Source organism: Vidua macroura, chromosome 16 (assembly GCF_024509145.1).
Source record: "Vidua macroura isolate BioBank_ID:100142 chromosome 16, ASM2450914v1, whole genome shotgun sequence".
Lineage (NCBI taxonomy): Eukaryota > Metazoa > Chordata > Aves > Passeriformes > Viduidae > Vidua > Vidua macroura.
The window spans coordinates 9,707,059-9,727,393 of NC_071586.1; the positions used below are offsets into that span (position 1 = coordinate 9,707,059).

General features: G+C 39.3%; 1 protein-coding gene and 1 long non-coding RNA gene across 2 annotated transcripts in view; one reads left to right on the plus strand and one right to left on the minus strand.

Moving 5' to 3' along the window:
• Positions 1-1,279: 1,279 nt before the first annotated feature.
• Positions 1,280-12,034, minus strand: LOC128815249 (uncharacterized). The gene is made up of 3 exons (XR_008439589.1): positions 11,595-12,034; positions 8,892-8,997; positions 1,280-2,853 (listed from the first exon to the last, which is right to left on the minus strand). It is a non-coding gene; the product is annotated as an uncharacterized LOC128815249 (long non-coding RNA).
• Positions 12,035-12,498: 464 nt separating this feature from the next.
• The window catches only part of CYTH3 (cytohesin 3), a 48,808-nt gene continuing 40,971 nt past the window's right edge, over positions 12,499-20,335 (plus strand). Inside the window, exon 1 of the mRNA XM_053991791.1 lies at positions 12,499-12,681. Within this exon, the coding sequence (XP_053847766.1) occupies positions 12,651-12,681 (31 nt within the window). The 5' untranslated portion in view covers positions 12,499-12,650. The remainder of the gene's footprint in view (positions 12,682-20,335) is intronic.

Genomic DNA, 20,335 nt, shown 5'->3' on the forward strand with positions numbered 1-20,335 from the left:
AAAGCCAGCAGCAATGACAAGCAGGATGTTTTTGATGCTCTTTGTTGTTTTTTTTTCTGGGGCTAGTGGCTGGAGCCCTTAATCACTTTAGCTGGAAGTTATTCACAAATAACCCTTCTGAGCTCAGTAATCCTATCTTGCTTTGTATCATAAAAAAACCTTTTCTGCAGCAGGGATCCCTAAATGGCCTCTCAGATCTTAGCCTTGCATTCCAGGTACTGCCAGCACGTATGACCTGCTCCAGAGCTACAACAGTTACAGCATTTCCAATTTTTGCCTCCTTCAATAGAAAAGCATTTAAGATTAAAACAACAAAAAATATTTCATGATGTTGTATAGCACCTTCTTAAGGGTTCGCTTGTACCCCTTCAGGTGTTTCTCACTTTAGGTCAGGTTTGTAGATGCTGAATTTTCTATCATGCTGAAAATCAGAGACTATCACAAAAACTTGTCAAAACAGAATGAAAATTCAAACCTTTTTTGAAGTTGGACTGCCTTCTTTTATCTTCTGTTCCCTCTAGCTGCTTTCTGAGTGAGAACATCTGTACAGACTACAGCAGGTTTCAAGTCCTTCACTTTGATATACAGTGTGTATGCTCCCAACAATCTGTTGCTTAAAATAAAAGCTGTCTGGTCTGTGTTGTCACTGTCAATCATAATTTTCAGAGCTCTTCCTCACATTTTCTTTCTGGTTTATAATCATTCGTTTGCAGTTGATAGCTGTATCTTCTGCTTTCCTTCTATTTAGCTAAACTACTTACTTGCCAGTGCTGGCAAGCAGAAGTCCACAGAGCTTTTCATCACTGGGTGTTTTGTTACAGTCAGTTCATGAAGCTTTTTTTGCTACTTGCTCAATTTACAGTTAATTCAAATATATTTTCATTAGGTATCCATAAGGAATTGTAGGTATTCCTGAATGGATTTTTGAGCAGTTCTCTTTCATCACGTAGGAAGTGGTTTTTCTGAAGGCCTCTATTGAAACAGCACTGTCCAAAGGTTTGATTCCCTTTTACATATGGCTATTGTTACTATCGTTAGCATAAAAGAACATTTTTATAAGTGACAATATTTCTGGTCAATCTTTGTTATTCACATGTGTTTGTTAAATTCAGCAGGTGATCTGTTTGGGAGGGCTCTTCTGCCTCCTAGCAAATATTCCAGCCATGGTAAGATAATGAGATACACAAGGTGACTCCTCTCAACCTAACATACACACCTGAGAGGCAAGGAATAAACTCATTGAGAAAAAACCAGAAAGATCAACCAATTTAAAAAAAAGTGTTTTGAACATATTAGTGGTTTAATTAGATAGGTTATTTTACCAGAAACATGGGATGAGAAGGTATGAATTAAAACTTGAGATAGAAAGCAACCTAGACATGATTTTCCTTTATAACAGAAATTGTCAAGTAGTTCAGATCACACAGGGAGGTTGGGATTAACTGGATATGGGCTCAGAGAAAATAAAAAAAGCACAAATATTTTACAACTTTGTTGTAGAAAAGGAAAATCACACTTTTACTATTACTGCCTTAGAGGTATTTCTGTTGTCCTTCCAGCCCTATATGCACCTTATCGTAATACTAAGTGGAGAAAGCAAGACTGGGGTTTTTTTCTTGTTGTTTGTTTTCTTTTTCTTTTCTTTTTTTTTTTTTTTTTTGCATTTCAGAAAGTGTAATCAATAAGAAAAGAAATCTGATAGGAGGATTTATCTGTTTAAGTACCTTAGAGTGGTTTCAGTAGGACAAATCACAGCTCCAATCCTGTAATCCAATCACACAAGATCAGTACTGATGTCTAGCCCTGTTACTTAATCAGATCTCTGGAGCTGAGGATCTGCCTGTGTGAGCTGAGCTACAATGCCTGGACTTGGTGATTTATGGGAATATCATTAAATTTAGCCAGGGTTAAAAGTGCAGCCCTATGCACAGCAGAGTCAATGTGAATCTTCCCACCCATTCCAACTGAGACAATATCATGTTCCTGAAGGGCCTTGAAATTTATTGCACACATTCTAAATACTCTGCTCTTTATAGAACAGCCATCTCTAAGTGTATTATCTTGAAAAAGAAAAAAGAGACAGAATTTACCATCTGACAATTATAATAATAAAACACATCATGTCTAAAGTTATAGCAAATGTATGGTCTTCTAAGAGAAATCTCTTTGGCATTCCAGTTTATAAAATGGTAACATTTGCTACTTTGTTTGAATGATTGATAACAGTCTTGATAAGACTTTTTACATAGCTTTAAGCTCACTACTGCTTTTTAATTTTAGACATTCTCACATGAACTGCTCAAAGTAATTGTTAACAAGGTTATTAAAGCTTTTGATGATAAGGAAGTGTAACTTTTTTATTTCCTGGAGTACTAAATTCCATTTTTTTCCTTTCTCAGCTACACAATGTTCATTTGTGATATGCTGGGTCTTGTATTACTTTGCTTTATGTTGGTGCTGTAAACATAATTTTAATATTTTTATCTACTACTTTTGATCAATTATTCAGGGATATATGTTAAATGACATCTCAAAAAGTTGCTGTTGTTATCATGGTAAAGAAGTACTACAGAAGTGTTAAACCACTGTTGATTGTTAGCAGAAGGGGAGAAGACATTTTTTAACAATGGAGGCAGACTCTAAACTCAAAGGTGCAGTTTGTGTCTAGACTTTTACTAAGGGGCCCTGTAAGGAAATTAAAGAATTCCCATTACCCAAGTGACTGCTGAGTGTGAGTGGACAAGCCTCTGTTCAAAACTGGACTGGAACCAAGGTAGGATGTCCAACCAGCTTTGTAGCAGCATTCAGGGAGTCTTTTGCTCATCATGCTCCCAGCACACCTCTAATAGTGATCTAGAGATAAAAGATCATTTTGTTAATATAAAATATGAAACTGTAGTTTTCCTGACTGCATGTAGTAACTATATATAAACACTTAAATAAAACATACACCTGCATTAATATCTGCTTGTTTAGATCAAGGATATATTCCTGCCTAAGTGCTTTCCATAAATGATTAAAAGTTCAGTAGAAAGAATGGAAACACACCCCAAGTAGCTGTAGGTGCTGCATTAAGCATGGTAAAAGCACACCTTTCTTTGCTGTTGTGTTACTCTGGAATTAATGCAGACCTTCCAAAATCCCACTGTGATAAAGATATTGCTTTACTCATTGCTGTTGCCTATGGTCAGTATTCTGGAGTAACATCTTTTATTGATTAGCAGTTTAGATTTCTAAGAACACTGATTTATCTGCATTTATCTGTCATTACTTGCAGTTTCATAATCTAATAAAAATATTATTATCTCATTTCTAATAGGTTCAAGGCAGCATTTCATTATTTTAGCTGAAGAATATGAAGAATTTATCTCTTTTTAACTCGTATCAGAATATCCCAGCTTTACTAGAACAAAACTAAAATTACATATATAGAAGAGAAAATGCTTTGTAAAAATTACGCAGGAAGTCCAAACCATTTCAGGAAAAAGCAGCAGCTAGAAAAAGAACTGCCAGGCAACTGTACATTGTAGAAAGTAAATATGGAAATTCCACAGAAGCATCAGGACACTGGAAATTCAAATATAAGAAACACATAAAAATACTTCATGGAATGATTTAATGTATGGAGGAGATTACCACTCCTGTCAACAAGATGAAAAGGTTTTAACTGTGAATGAGACAATATTTAAGAACATAACTAGTACTTGGCAGTGTATTTATCTTGCAAATGTGATTAAGACATTAAAAAAATTATCTGTTTGTTTTAATTGTAGTTATCTGCCATCTTGTTTTTCAGGTTTGGAGTCTTCCTTAACTGCTGAGCTCTGGAAAAGCCTTTCAGAGTAAAGAGCAGGGGCAGGATTTTGTTAATCATGAGAATTTAGCTGTGCTCATTACCCATGTCCTTCTGGATACCACTTCCAGCAGGAATACCAGAATGCAGGCCTTAGCAGGCCAGGGGGAAGAACATCCTTGCAGAAAATAATTCATTTGTTCTCAGCTGGTACAAAAACTGAACTATCCCAGATTCTCATTCGTGCTTTTGAAGTGTTCTCCATCAACAGCAGATTTCAAAGACTGCTATGTGAAAGTCTTTCAGGCATAACTGTATTGTTATTCCCTAATGCTTTAATTTTTTTCCCCACAAACATAAAAAGAAATGGAGAACATAGTCTATTTAAAAAACTTATTCTTTATCCAGTGTGAAAACATTGAGCAGTCCACATTTTCTTGAGCAGCTTTGTGCATTAAAACTGAAGTGAATGACTTTTTACAAAATATGCTTTACTGGTTCCACTATTTTGAAATAAAATTATTTGTTTTCAAAATATAGCTCCACCATTATTGTTTAATTTGGATATTTGGGAATTTCATATATCCTGCTGAATGGCACACCTGATCGATGCAGACATCCTTAAGAGAAGAGCTTGCATCTGTGCAAATAAGATTTGTGCTATTTGAAAATATAACAAAACTTTGAAAGATCCACATTAAAAGGAAACAAAAAATGTTTAATTTAATCACTTTGTAGAACATTGTTGTTTCTATTGTGTTTCATACACTAAGTCAATTTTTTTGTTACATTCCTTGTTTAGTCCAAAGCATGGCAATCTGCCAGCCAGAGCTTTTAGTGATAAATTCTGCTATACAAAGCAAAAGTTTTTATATGTGAGGCCACTTCCTTCTGCTATTTTATCATCTTCCTGGTTTTGTCTGTTTTCAATAAATGCCTTTGTATTTTCACATCTTTTATATGCTTGTATACACAGACACTTTCCTCTGTATTAAAACTGATAGTAGCAAGTTGGTAAGGATAAAAAAGACAGACTGTTGACTTAAATTTCATTGCACTAATACACTATGTGAATGCTTTAATGTTACTGTATTAAAAGATTTTAACATTGATATTAAAAGTATTTCCTGAATTTGGCAGTGGGGTGGAGAGGCAAGGATGATGTTTCATAATAAGGATTTAAAATGGAAATAATCTCTGGGTACAGCTACACTTTAGTACTACAGATTGGCATATGAAGGCTGCACTCTCACAGTGAATTTGCATAATTTTAAAGCATCTCAAATTTAAACATATTGAAATTTAAAATCTAAAAAGAAATTATGGTGGAGGCCAAACATCTCTCCTTTATCTGTCCCAAGGGGCTGAATATTTCTGCCTGAGAAGAAAAATCTAAAAAAACTCATCAGTAAAGAGAAGCCACAGAGTCCCCTGCACACACAGTGGAACCCAAACAATCTTGAGGAAAAGAGAATTTGAATTAGGGGTGCTCAGAGAGGAAGGATGAGATTGGAGGTAAAAAGTTGAAGTTGCAATGCAGCAAACTGGAGAAAAGCTTCTGGAATGTACAAGAAAGAGAAGCTGTCCCTGCCCATTTTAGCAGTCTGTCATGAATTCCTCTTTCCCACAAAAAAAAAAAATGCTACCAAGGATGTAAGCTACAAATCATCATGTTCTAATCTTTTTATGAAGACCTCTTTTTGTTGTTCTGCAGACCTATTGTTCTTTTACAATCATATTAGTAGACTAAAAATAACAAGGGCAGTTCTACCAGACTTAAATTACAAGTCTGTTTCTTAAGAATTATTATTTTATATTGTGCTGATTGAGATCACAGAAATCTTCTTCTGACCACAGAGGTATAAGGTACCAAATTCATCCTTCCTGTAACTGTACTGAGGTAAATGGAGTTACATAAGGAATTAATTTGACCTGTCTCATCCATTTCCTTGGAAAAATTCTTTGTTTTAGCTCTTGCCAAGTTTTAACTTCAACTCTCCCTTGCTTAACATCTTCTTGTGCCTAGAGAAAAGTTTTTCTTTCTTTAAGACTGTAAAGAGAAATACAGCAGGGGAAAGACAATTAAGGTGAGGATCTGCTTTTTAAATTGAAAGTACACTTCAGTTATGGTAAGAAAATGCCAAAACCTTTTTATTTGGTATAGATGTGTATGGGATTATTCTTACATCTGTGAGGATATGAAAGGCATAAAAGAGTACATATAACTATGAAAGGGTAAGGATTCAAGTAATGTTTTTCTGCCTAACACCCATATGTTTATTTCTAACTGCAACAGTTGTAATAAACAAGGAGCTTTCTTGGCTAGAGACCATAAGAATTTAAAATATTACACATCCCCTTTCCCCTAGACTCAACAGGTATATTCAAAAATAACCTATGAGAGAAGCTGAATGCCTACTCTCAGCAGTATATAACTGCAATTTCATGACACAATAAATTTAATTTTTGGATGGCAATGTGGCATGAAATTCTTTGTACAAATTCAATTTAGCAGTACAAGTTATTTAAAACCCAAAACCCTCAAAAATAAGGACTGGTGAGTTGTTTTCCTCCTGGTGGTTTTACATTAGAGTTGATATCATCTGTCTTCCTGCTGCCAGTAAAAAGCCAGGATAAAGCTTGGTCTAAACATTGTAACTCATACCTTGCTAACCTTGAGAGAAATGCAAATACATGTTCATATTTAATCTTGATCAATTTATTACCATTAGATGATCTAGGATTGCACAGATGAGATGTAACTAGCATGTAAGCCTGAGTATAGACTCAGCTTGAGAAGGGCTGAGTATGAGAGATCAGAAAGTGAAATTAATGGAGAGTCTGCAGTTCAGAATAAGGTTATAATTAGGATATTGTCCCCACAGACAAACTTACAATCCAGCAGCCTCCCTTCCTTCTTTCCACACCATCTGTGTGTCACACTCTACCAGTGCTGCAATTGTGCCAATGCAACTGTTTGTGGGTCCAGAGCATGAATTTAATCAATGGAGCAATTCTGGTTAAAAATGACAGAACTTTAAAAATCTGGATTGAGTGATTTGATTTATAGCATGGCTTCATGAACAGCTGCACAAACAGCTCAGAGGCCACAATAAGTCAAAATCATTAGTTGCCAGTTCCTGCTCCTGTCTGAATTTATGGTTCCATATTTATTAAACCCAGATTTGTGCACTGCTGACTAGCCAGCAGCAAGATTTGAGCCAGCTCATGCGGAGATACGCCATTGCATTGCACTCACTGGTGAATCAACAAGAGCACCTGGTGTGACCCTCCTAACACTGTGTGTCATGAGCAAGTACAGCTTGTCACTTGGCTGCCACCTGTGCCAGGGGATGCCAGCCCTGGTACACTGGGACTTGGCTGAGGAGGCTTCTTCAGGCAGGGAGAAGGAACCATGGGGGCTCCCATGCATCAGCTGCTGCCACGTGCATGCAGCCAGAGCAGGACTCATGCATGGTCTCTCTGCAGCTTGGCTGCAGCTCCCACTCTAGGATGAATTAGGAATTTTGAATTCCCAGGCCTTGCTGAGACTGGAGAGTGGTATGTGAGAATACATCTAACCATGCCAAGCTGGAGTTAGCCAGCAGAGGGGAATTCAGACTGTGGCTATTTCTCAGGGTGGGAACAGTCTGGCCTTAATCAGCACACTCTCCTTTGAGAGTTAATTTACATCAAGTTCTTTCACTTTCCTGAGACAGAAAAACGCTCTCCAGCTTCATGCAAAATTCCATTCATGATCTGTTTCAGCCCATGTTCTTTGAATCCAAGTCCTCTTTTTCTGTTATTTTAGGCCCAGCTTTCATGCTAGAAAGCATCTGCTTCTGTCTAGTACTGTGCATAATTAATACAGGTAGAACAAGTTCTAATGCAAAGTTTATTTCAGATCAGAAGAATTACAGAGGTGGTGGACCTTTGCAATTTTTGATGCATTTTGTTTTCCTCACTGGGACATTCTGGTGTTTTTTCCTCAATGACTCACAAGTGGCCCTATAAGTGTTACACAATAGAAACAACCACTGCTTTCCGAAACCAGTAATATTTGATGCTAGGAGTAGATAAAGCTCATTTAGAAAAAAGAAAAAAAAAAAAACAACCCACAAACCCTCATATGTGTCAAGAATAGGAACTCAACTGCAAATAAAATTCAGGATATGTTTTCAAAGTTAATCTGAGAGAAACCCCTGCAAAAATTTTAGAAGAGACATATCTTTATTCCTGGGGGTTTTGACTATTTTAATGGAACTAGCTTCCTATCCATATAAAAAAGCACCATTCATAAAAGATGTTTGACTTGCTAAGCTTTAGCTTTGATGTTCCCCAAAGCAATATAAAATATCTTCATGTAAAATTTTTTTGGCCTAAATGAAAGGTACAAGCACTTTTAAAACCTTTGAGACAACCAGCAAACAGGATTTTCTACAAAAATGTTTTTCCAGCTGAGAGAAATAGGATGAGTGTGACAACATAAACATTTTAAGAAACAATACACGGCTAAAACCCATTTGCCAGGCAGAGGAAGTCAAAGAGTTTGCCTGAGGGTTTTAAGAATACCAGATTATTCAATACTGATAAATTTGAAGAAAAACCCAACAAAAACCCCCAAAAATCTAGGGGAAAAAAAACCAGACATGCTGATGGCCTAAGACTTTCCTGCATGGGAACTATTAAGCAGTGCTTCTTAAAAACTGTTTGATTGTCTAGATTTGAAACAAAAGTATTCTTTAATACAATGGCTGGGTATCAATGACAGTGATTCTATCAACAAGATGTTGTTTTAGAAAATATAATGCTTGCACCGTTTTCCTAAAAACGGGAGACATCTATGTGAGCAAGTTGCAAAATCAGCCAATCAATTCTAGATTATAAAACACTGCATAACATCTGTATTGTTTAAGATATATCTATATTTTTGGTATAGATCTATATTCTCTAAAAATGTGTTATTAAGATGTTCATGTCTCTAAGATGAACTGTTTTCCTTCAGGGTAACTATCCATTTCACCAAATCTAACAGAAATCACACAAAAGCCAGACTTGCAAATTTGTGATGCCTTGCCTACACAAGAAATAGGAATACCTGTATGGAGGTGAGTCTTCCTTCCAACAGTAAGGAGCATTACTCCATCTCCCTGTGGCTGATACTGACATCCAGTCTGATGGCCCAACAGTTACTTTATTTCTTTCTGCATTGAGAAAATTCAGAATTTTATTTCTTATACTTGAATATAATGCTACTATGAACATCCTCATAGCTCATGCTTTTGATTAGAAATAAAACCTTTATGAAATCCATAACAATAAAATTTTTATTTTCATTCACTGCTCTTGGAATCCAGTTCAAACTGAAACCCACAGGAATGGCTTAATATTCAATGAGCTTTATAGACCACAAAAATGTGATGTAAGGGTTTCAGTTGTCTTCACTGACTCACTGTATAGAGACAAATGCCATAACAGATGTGCTCCTCAACCCTTAAAATGAAAAATGACATGATAAATTACTTCTTAGTGGAAACTGAATCAGAACAGTTACTGAACTACCCAAAGAGGGACAAAAAAAAAAAAAAAAAAAAAAAAAAAAAAAAAAAAAAAAAAAGCCAACAAAAAAAAGACAAAGCACATTACCTGAAAATTCAGCAAGTAATCACATTTATCACTGAGGAATCAACCCTGCCAACAGCAGGTTTTGGAGAAAGCCCAATTTTCCACTAAAAATAATTTCAACAGACCTGCTATTGGACTGTTATTTACATTAATGACAGACAACAAAGTTCTTCCAGCACAGAAGGTTAGACTTGTGGATATCAAACTGGCAAAACATACTGATGGTAAAAATAGACCTAAGACTATAGAAGACACTGCAAAAAGGAAAAAAAAATCAAGCAATCCTGAGAAAACTATTGATTGAAAGTCTCAATAATATGAAGAAAAAATTTAAAATTCATATGTACTTCAAAACAGAAGAATGATCAAAATTCCAGAAAACAAAGTAGATGAGACAAAATTATTCACATGAGCAGGAAATAATTGATTGGAGTTTGTCTTGGAATTTGCTGAGATTGTAACCTGTATTGCTCCTGGCATCTTTGCTGGTAAGGAACTACCCCATATTTAATGATAGCAGTGCTGTTACTGTTGAATTGCCAAAAAGCAAGGAGGAGTTCTGCTATGGTAGAACTGCTATAGCTACAATGTAGAACTGTGACTGTAATTCTTTACTTGATTTTACACATTTTCAAAAAATCTACTCCTGACCTAGTTAGGTTTACAGCCAGACATGAGCTTTACTTTATACACAGGAAAATGAGGCAACAGAGTGAAAGGTTTGATCTTGGAAGTTTCTGTGACACCTCTCACCTACAGATTGAACAGCTTTGTCCACTAAAGCACCTTGTACACAGAATTAACAGTTTTGTGTTTAGAACACTTGTAGGATCTGGCCCATACAAAAGTAAGTGGATTTATGATACACACAGCACGAATGAAAATGAAAAATGTTTTAAGGAATATCTGCCATCCTTTCAAAGAAACACGGCCTTGGAGAGAACACTATAATTTCAGTACTCTTTTGTACTATGTATCATTAATAAATCAGCCTACTAAAGCAGGACTGGAAAGAACAGATTCTTCTTGAGAAGGTGTTAAATGACATATATTCCAGACTTCCAACACAGTAAGCTATATATTCAGCAAAAGACTGAAAATTTCACTGTTCAAGTTCGTAATGAAGGTATAATAAAGAGAATTTTCCATACCTCATGAGTTTGGAATTGGATTTCACCAAGACGTTTCTATAAAATATTGCAACTAGTCACTTGTAACTAGGACAGACATTTTTCATATCTTCCTTGCATAACAAAATAATTTTTTGCTTTGATATTAATTTGGAGAGTTTTAAAACTAGTTTTGCTTCCTTGAAGTCAACAGGAATTTTGCACTGAATGGGTGGGATGAGGACCGTTCTCCACACTTCACTATCCCCTGCTATTAGAATTAGTGATTAGGCTTTTTTATTTTGGACTAGAATTTTCCTTGAAACAAAGGGAGGGGAGGGGAGGGGAGGGAGGATGGATGGATGGAAAACAGAAACAAGAACATAAAAACATATACTTTATATAAAGGTGTAAAACAGCATAAATTAAATGAAAGCAAACAATCTGTGATTGATTATAAAATTAGAATTTTTCTCATGAACCAGATTCCCCACTAATGTAAATGAACAGTTTGCTCAGTGTGCAAAAATATTCAGAGCCCACTGTCAGTTCATCTGCATTAAAAGTTATTTTAAACCATCCTTTAATGGCACTTTATAGACATAATTTCAAAATTAATCTCTTACCAAGGTGATGCTTCTGTTTTATGTAATCATGTCCTTTTTATAACTAACTTACTAAACTTGTAACAATATTTAATTTCAAACATAAAAGACAAAGAGGAGTATTTTAAAGGTTTATGATTTTTAGATGAGGTAAAACACTTTATCACCAGAGCAGCTGTGAGAGCCAAACCTCAGCTCTCAGCAAAATGGGCTGTAATAACCACCTATTAGCAGCAGTGTCAAGAGGTGAGTGCTCCTGACACAGCATCCTAGACGGTGCTCTGTCCCATGCCAGCCTACAAAAGGAAAATGAAAAACCCGATATTTTCCTGTTGGCTGACCTCTTCCTCCCACAGCTTCCTTTCTGAATAAAATTTTGACATGAACGGTTCTCAAAAAATAATAAGGGGCGGTGCCAAGGAAGGAAGGAAGAGTGATGTACGCCAGTACACTTCGGCTTACCTTTACTGACTTTGGAGGCTGCTGATATCCCGACTCCCATGGTAGGTAACTCACTGAAGATCTTTACTGAAGACTAAAGAAATCCCACATAATGCTCTGCCTCCTAGGGCAGTAAGCAGGAGAGTCCTTTTTGTTATCCACACAGACAATGCTCACCAACGCAAACCCCTGCACCGCCCATGGGGCACAGTCCTAGCTCTACACCAGGCTCTCCGTGACCCCTGTGGCAAGGGGAGCACCCAGCACCGGACACAAGAACAAAGAGCAAGCAAGAACCAGCAGAAAACATGCAGAAACGTCAGAAGTCTCGGGCTCTTTTCCAGAAACTTCAGCTCACCTCGTCACCCTTCACTACGGTGCTCCAGGCCACCTCAGCCCTCACCTTCCAGTCTCCTCCCGCTCTCCCCTGCTTCCCCTTATACTCCCCAAAGGAGTCTTTAGACCTCCAAAAAATAGGGGCTCTGCAGACATTTTCTGGCTCTTGCAGACCCCAAAACACGACCCCAGCCGGCATGAGCCCAAGTAACTCGGCCCAGGCTCCTCTCGCTCCCGACCGCCCGGGCGACCCCCGAGAGCCCCCGGGCAAGTCGCTTTAGGAGGCTCGGCGCTGCGGGGCCGCGCCGTGCGGGACCTGCCGGGGACGGAACACCGCAAAGGGCAGGCGGGAGGCTCCGCTCCGCAGCAGGGCTCGGCCGGGGCGCTGAGGGGGACGGGCGGCGCGGCGCTGGCCGCGACCCCGCGGCGCGGGGGTGGCGGCGGAGGGGCCGGGCGGGGCCGCCTCCCCTCCGCGGGTCACATGAGAGGGGCGGGCGGCTGGGCCGAGGCGGTGGTGGCTGCCGGGGCTGAGGTTGGGTTGGGCGGGGAGGGACGGGGCTGCGGAGCGCAGCAGCAGAGAGCGGTGGCGGTAGTAGCAGCGGAGAAGGAAGAAGAAGAGAAGAAGGAGAAAGAGAAGGAGGAGAAGGAGCAGCAGCGGCCGCGAGGCGCCGAGCCAGTGGAACGAGCCCCGGGCCTCCCTGAGCCGCGGCCGCCGCGGAGCGCCCTGCCCGCGGTCCCAACATGGACGAAGAGGGTGGCGGAGGTGGCGGCGGTGAGTGCGGGGCTCGAGCGGGAGGAACGCGGCCCCTCAGCCAGCGCTGCGGGCGGCAGGACGGCGGGAGCCCCTGGGAGCCGCTGCGGCCGCGGCCCCTGCCGCCGGTGCTGCCCCGTCCTGCCCGGCGCCCCCGAGCCAAGCCGCTGTATCGGCGCTACCGAGCAGTGCCCGGGCGGGCGGGCGGGGGTCGGGCCACAATGGGGGCTCTGTGTCCCGTGCCCGGGCAGGGTCTGGCGGGGGCGCGGCGGGTCCGGGCGCTCCCGGGGGCGGCGGGGCAGGGCAGGGCAGGCGTGTCCTGGCCCCGCCGCCGTGACAGCCCCGTGCTCGCTGCTGCGGCTGCTCCTCCGCTGCCAGAGGGGAAGGGGCAAAATATGGAAAAGTACGCGTCTGGCGGTGTAGGAGCGGAGAAAAGAGTAATTGAGCTCTGCGAGGGCTCTGTTTGTGTGTGTCATCTTAATGGAGGCTCGGTGATAATCACGGGGTGGTTCAGCCAGTTTAAACAAGGTGAACTGTTTCCAAAGGCAGCGGCGTTAACCTTGCTAGATACTACTTTTAGGAAATCCAGACTCGCATGTTGGGGAAGCTTCTATTTGTATTTTTTACCTTTCGGAGACAGGCTTGCGCGCTGCCCCAGTTTAAGGCACTGCAGACGTGCCACACGCTTCCCTCCTTTAATTTATAATGTGTTTTGTGAGTGCGTGTGTAAAGCTGCTGCCTGAAATAACCAGTTCTTGTGTATCATCAGCGATAATGGTGGCTGAGCAGGAGCTGATCCTGCCCTGGGGCAGAGGGATCGACTGCATGGCCTGCCCTGTATTCAGTGTGTCTGTGCCCGTCTGTGCCGTGGTGGTGCAGAACGGATCTTAAACCAAATGGTAAACAGGCGGCCTTTGAATGCATTGGCTGATCTCTAAAATAGGTAAAGTAAGGGCTAAGCATTGTATGATTAATAGTTGCGCGCTACTTGCTAATTCTAAATGTAATTACCCAGAACTCGGAAATCAAGAGGGTGTGGTGTTTGTTTTGACAACTTGAAAAAATAATGCTGTGATGAATCAGAAAAATAATTCTTCAAGCAGTGGGTTGGATATGTGGCCACTTCTCAGCAGGCATTTCTGCTTGTTTTGACAGTGATAGACTTGACTCTTAAAAAAAAAAACTGAAAAAGGAAAGCAAAAGACAAAGCGAGCCAGTCCTGAAAAGTTATTATTTAAAGCAGTTGAACACTGTAATTGTAAAGAGCAGAAAGCTCATTTAGCTCAAAATATGTTATTTTCACGGTATTATGGACTTGCATCTGTAGTTGAGGGAAATGAACATGCTTGTTACTTGCACTTACCCTGTGTAATATAGTACTTAATCACGTGCGAAATGCAAACTAGAAAGTGGACATGTTGCTGAATTAATCTTCCATAAGATGTTAAGCATTTCAAAGTTGGATTTGCATAGAAGGACAAATACTCAGGACCTGGGGATGACACAGTCTGCATTTAGCTAAACGCTGATTCTATATGTGAAGCCTGATTTGTACCTCTAGCATGCAAGTGAAGCTGATATCACTTTAATGAACACGTTGCTTTTTTGGGGCAAACTACACTATAGTGTATTGTTGTAAAACAATCGCAGACAAGCAAGACTGGAATTTTGTTTTGCAATTGGTGTATGTGACATTTTACTCTTGACTTCTTGTAAGTATTGCACTTTATTCCTGAATAGAGACCCAGTCTCGCTTTTCCTTAGGGATTGCTGTTAATTTGGAACACCAGGATTAGTTAGGTAATTTCTAGCTAATGAATTGGCAAGTCGTTATTTTGTTTGGGGTTTTTTCCCCCTTTTTTTCTTTGATGACAGGATACGTGTGGATTTGACAGCCTGTTTTAAAACTCGTTATTGCTGTGGAGTAATGAGACTTGTGATACCTGAGCAATGAGACTCCCCTTGGAGCCTGACCAGGGCAGCCCAGTGTTTTGAACTTCTGCAGGACATTCTAAATCCTCATAAAATTTATATTATTGAAGAGGAAACTCTTACAGCTAAGCTTATCACTCTGCACAGGTACTTTAGGACATATGCAAAATTATTTAAGGGCTGCACAGAGTCACCCTAATTAGAGACTTGAACTAGATAAGCATGTAAATATCTAGGACATTAAAGTGTGATTCAGAAGGTAAGCTGCTATTCCCAGTTCAGCTCTGCCTGCTGCGTTGCTCTTCAGTTTGATTTGCATCCTATGCTTCAGTTCTCTTATTTGTCAAATGGGGTCAGTTGTTTTACCACCTCTGATAAAAACTGTGAATGAAAACAGAACTGTGTAAAGTTAGAATTTTTTATTTTAGAAGCACTCGATGGAAGAGAAATGCTAATTAAGGGAATTGTTCTTAGTACCTCCTTTTCTCTTGTATGTAGAGCCCTAAACAGGGTTGTGAATTTATGCTATACAATCCACTTCCACACAAGCCTCCCATTGATTCCAGCAGAGGCTCTGTGCATGGATTATTGATGTGATATGATCCGAGTCAGTTGGTGTTTGGCTCAACTTTCTTTTGTGTCCTGATTAAAATATCTCTGTGATTTGCTTAGTGCAGGAAATTTCTCCTCCTCCCTCTCCCCACTTGGTTTAAAACTACATCTTGTGTGATTTGAGTGGCTTTTTTAACAGGCTCACAGTCAGGTGGTGGCAGTGCCAGTGGCCAGGACCCTCGTGTTCAATAGTGCTCTTGGTGTGGTCACACAGTGAGCGAGTGATCCTCTGTGAAAGGTCAAAATGTATAAACAGTCAGTGCTGCAGGCACAGGATAGAGCTCCTGTTTGTTTTCTGAATTTGACTCTAGTCATCCAGCAGCTCTTCAGTGCCCCAATTCAATTCTGTGCCATTCCTCTAGAAAAATGGCAAGATTGGGTATTTACCAGCTTCTGTATGCTTGTTTTACGCTGCCTCTACAAAGGGCTCTAAACAGACATGCCAGAAGGTTGCAGTCCTGCTTCTACTTGACAAATAGGCCAAATTATAGCGCTAATTATGGCATTGGGGTTTCCCTGCTGTTCCCCAAACTCCGTGCTTTATTTCTGGATGTCGAAGCTCTTCTGGGATAGAGCAGCTGGGTTGCCAAGCTCTGTTAGTTGCTGGCTGTGCTTGCCAGCAATGGTGCCAGGTAGCACGTTGGGTCTGTGATGAGGACAGAATGCAGGCAGTCCTTCATTAGGAGAGGCACCAAGAGACCAGATTGTCGCACAGGGGACTCGGGAGCGTGGATTTGATGCCAAACCAGACTTAGCAGGATGACTTCTGTTCTTCTGCGAGGCAAGACAGTTACCTACTTATAGGTAAAAGCTGTTAAATGTGACAAATGACCCAGATTTTTATTAGAAAAAAGTTTTAAAATTGATTAAAAATATGTATTCATATAAGCGGCCTCATCTCTTCTTTCCGTGTTGGAATACCTTTCAAAGGTAAACCTTAAAGATACCAGAGGTCATGAGGTCTCCTCATGGTTATTGACATTTGCTTTGCATTTAAGACTAATTCTGCATGTTTTCTTATTTTATAAGTTTCTTTTATTTAAACAAATGTGTTTTAGTGCAGAAGAACATTAAATATGTTTCACTCCCTACTCATCAAAGTGGATAACTTGTACCAGTCGTTTTATTTAAAAGTTGTCCCAAAAATCCTTCAGAGGAGGGCTTGTCATTTTAGATAGCACTTTGGGGAAATCCCAAGAATATAAAAATGCACCTGGGTGTTGGATTGACCACTCAGCTTGGTTCTAGGGAGTGAAAAAGAGCAGATAACAGAGATAGTCTGTTTATGTAATTTAGTTTTTTGTGTTCTTTTCCCAGCCAGCAGAGCTGCATGCTAAGTCTCTTGTTTGCTAAACAGATATTTCTTCATGCTAAACTAATCTCATATTTCTTTGGATTATCTGTCAGCTCAGTAGGATCTTAATTTTTAGCCCAAAACCATTTAATCTGTTATCACTGCAGTAAAAAAGGTCATAATAAAGTATTATCAATTATGTTGTGCATATTAGTTATTTTTGGTGGTATCAGAAAATGTGCTTGTTAATTGCAGTAATTTGTTAAGTTTTTCTTAGCCTAATGTTTGGTATTTTTACCTGTGACTTGGAAGAAAATGTGAAATTTTTGCTGCTAGAGTTTCCAGAGGTGGTTGGTTGCCAAACTTGATGTATTGTTATATAATGGTATTTGGTGACATGCTCAGCAATGTAAGCACACTGTGGATTTAGGGGAACAGTGTGCCTGTAACAGCATCTGTCTGTACTGTTGCAGCTGTAAAAGAAAGCTGTAGGATTTACAGGCAGGAACTGAGTGTATTCTGCAGAACAACAGCTGGGAATCACAGTAATAGCCACATGAAAGTGGGCTCCCTGTGGGCCACTGTTACCAAATGGATATTGTAATCTCTTAATATCACTGGAGTTCCAAGAGCTTTTACCAATTGAAGGGATGCAGAAGGTGGGACAACACAGTGATTTTCAAGATATATTCTGTAGTTCACATCAATGTTTTCAATCCCATCATATTTATTGCTTCCTTTTCTTTCTTTTTAGGATTTTGAATGCTTTTTCAAGGGAAAAAGAAAAAAAAAAAGCTTTCCTCCAATTTCTTCCTTGTACAAGGGTGTGTGGTTATAGGACAAGGGTTGATTGCTTGAAATTGAAAGAGGGTGGACTTAGATTAGATTTTAAGAAGAGATTCTTCATTATGAGTGTGGTGGGGTACTGGCACAGATTTCCTAGAGAAACTGTGGCTGTCCCGTCCCTGGCAGTGTCCAAGGCCAGGTTGGACAGGGCTTGGAGCAACCTGGGATAGTGGAAGGTGTCCCTGGCCATGGCAGGGGAGTAGAATGAAAAGAGCTTTGAGGTCCCTATCAACCCAAACCATTCTATGATTCTGCTTGCAATCTTTATGTCCTATAAGTCTCTCTTTTCCTAGTCCAGTAAATGTTTGAAAAGCTTTAAAATGTTTCACTTAAACTGTAGCTCTGTTGTACCTGCTGCAATTTTTTGCCCCATTCTTTTCCCTCCCAATGGAAAAAATGGTTTATTCTGATTCTTTATACACCCCATCTTTGACTCCAAGGCCAACATTTGAATGAACTACGACTCATCTCTTTTCCTTGGTGGAAGTCATTGATTAAGCTGTTTGCAGTCACTCTCTGAATTCAGAGTATCTTCTTAAGGTTTATCCTAGGTCCTTTCCCCACTTGTCCTGACCCCTTGTACTCAGTACATTCTCTTCCTCCTCTTTGTACTTCCAGCTGCCTCTAGTACTGTTTACTATATTTTTCTTTTTGAAATCTTAGGGTTTTTTTTTTGTTTTGTTTTTTTTTTAACTTCTTTGAAGAAGTTCTCTCCTCCTCCTGTCTTACTTGCTTTTTCATTTGGAAGATGATCTTTCTACTTCCATCTTTTATGGTGAAGATTTGCAGGACCCTGTGCTTGCTTTAACACTCTCTTCCTCTCTACATCTTGTTTCTGGATAACCAAATTTGCAAATAAGAGTGGAACTATCGTATTTAAACTGATGACTCACAGCATATACTCTGTGTGCTCTGGATCCAGTACCATCTGTCCCAGCTAAAATGTTGGCTTGTTTGACATCTTAAGATTGCGTGATTGTCATCTTAAGCTTAATGAGTCTGAAACAGCTCTTAATGTTGTTTCCACCCACTTCCTCTTTTTGATGTCTTTGGATACATGCTGGCATCCCGAATGGTTATTGACAAGTAAATAGTGAGATGTTGTAATTTATTGCTTCTTAAAAAGTAGTCTGTAGAGAAGTTGTAATAAAAGTGGCAGTGAAAGGGCAATGCGAGAGTATTGACATACTTATAAAATATGTTCTCCTATGCAATGTTAATTTTCCCGTTTGAATGCACAAATAGATTTAATCTGGTTATGGGATCACATTTTCTGTAGACTTCTGCATGGGACCAGCCAGCACACAGGTTAGCATTCTGTGGTGATTAAGTGAATTTGTATGGATTTTTTCCTTCTTTTTAAAGTAATGCGATAGTTAATGATTTCTTGTTCACTTTGTCTCCCTGCAGTTCACGAGTACTTAAGCATGTACAAAAGGATTGCACTAATTTTAGTGAGGAGCTTGGACCTAATGACCATGTGCTTCATTCACAGAGGATAAAAATAAATCCTTAGCAGCTGGATTGTTAGGAAAACCTGTCAGTGTATAGAGCTGTGAGGCAGGGATCCCAGGGAAGTGAAGAACACGTGGTGTTTTATTTATTTTATAGAAGCAAAAGAGAAGTTGTGTGAACAGATGTGCTGTTGGCATTTCTGACTTCTTCACTGTGCATTCTTTTAGAGCAATATATTGTACAGGAAAGGTGTATACATGAGGTAGTAAGGGTCTATTTATTTATGCCATTTGTATAATTTTAACATCTAGCAAATGGTTTGTAATTGTATATGACTTCCTTTTAATTTCAACAACTTCATGGGAAAACTTAGTATTGCAAATTTTTTTGGACAGCAGTGTTTCCTCTTAGTGGGATAGACATACAAAATCTGGTAGAAAACCATGTGGTTTGTGGTCCTCTGAGATTTGCCTGAAGAAGGAAATGGCTTGACCTATTTGGTTGCTATGAAGTAAAAACATTCTTGTTCTCTCTCTCTCTTCCTTTTTTTTTTTTTTGTGAACATCTGTGTCACATTTATTTAATTACTTTCTGAGGTTCTTTAAGCATATTATTTGCTAATACAAAGTTTTATTTAAGGAAAATGAAGTGATACATAGCTGCTTCCACAATTTCATAGAATTTCTGATATGTGCTTTTAAATAGGTACAGTATAAGTGGGTAGGTTTTCAAAGTTGACATGTTGAAGGCAAGCACTAATGTTATCTAGTATTTCCTAGGGAAAAAAATGTGTTTGACAAATTCAGTAGGATCTCAGAGAGTTAACAGGAAATGTTGCATGCTGGAACCTTGGGAAATCTAAATCATAATCTCATCTGGGATTTGAGAGTGTTTTGATTTAATTTTTCAACAGCTTGGCATTCTTAGTGTGGTTTTAGTGATTAGCCTCATTTTCAGGTGTTTATTATAAAAAGAAATAGTTATCTTATGCCAGGTGTATAGAAGAATTGAAACTGATTCTGTTATTTAGCAGCATAATGGAAATTGTCCCAATGAGGATAGATTTTATTGATTTTACTAACAATTCTTCTGAATTTCATAAGAAAATTCTTCAACAAGAATCTAAGATCAGTTCATTTGTGAAAGTTGAATCTCAATTCAGATCTAGCTTTTGCTGTCATGCCCAAGGGGTTGGTTGGATTTTTTAATGTAAGTCCTTAATAAAAAAAGGAGAAACCTGTGTTGATTTTTTTTTAGATGAAATATGTTGAATGTCTTAACAAAACAAAAAAGCTGTGTGAAAATGATGAACTGTGGGTCTGCTGATCTCAGGGTATGGAAGAAGCTAACAGTTACTGTGGGAATTAGTTTTGGTGGCTCTTCTATCCAGCTGCTTGTTCTCACACAGCTTGTAGGAACATCTTCTGCTTAGTCAAATTAGATGGAAATTGAGTGCTGTGCAAGATCTACTTTGGCAGAAGGAGCTAATGGGTAGGAAAACTAATGTGGCCAATGTCTCTTGTGCTCACTCTTATT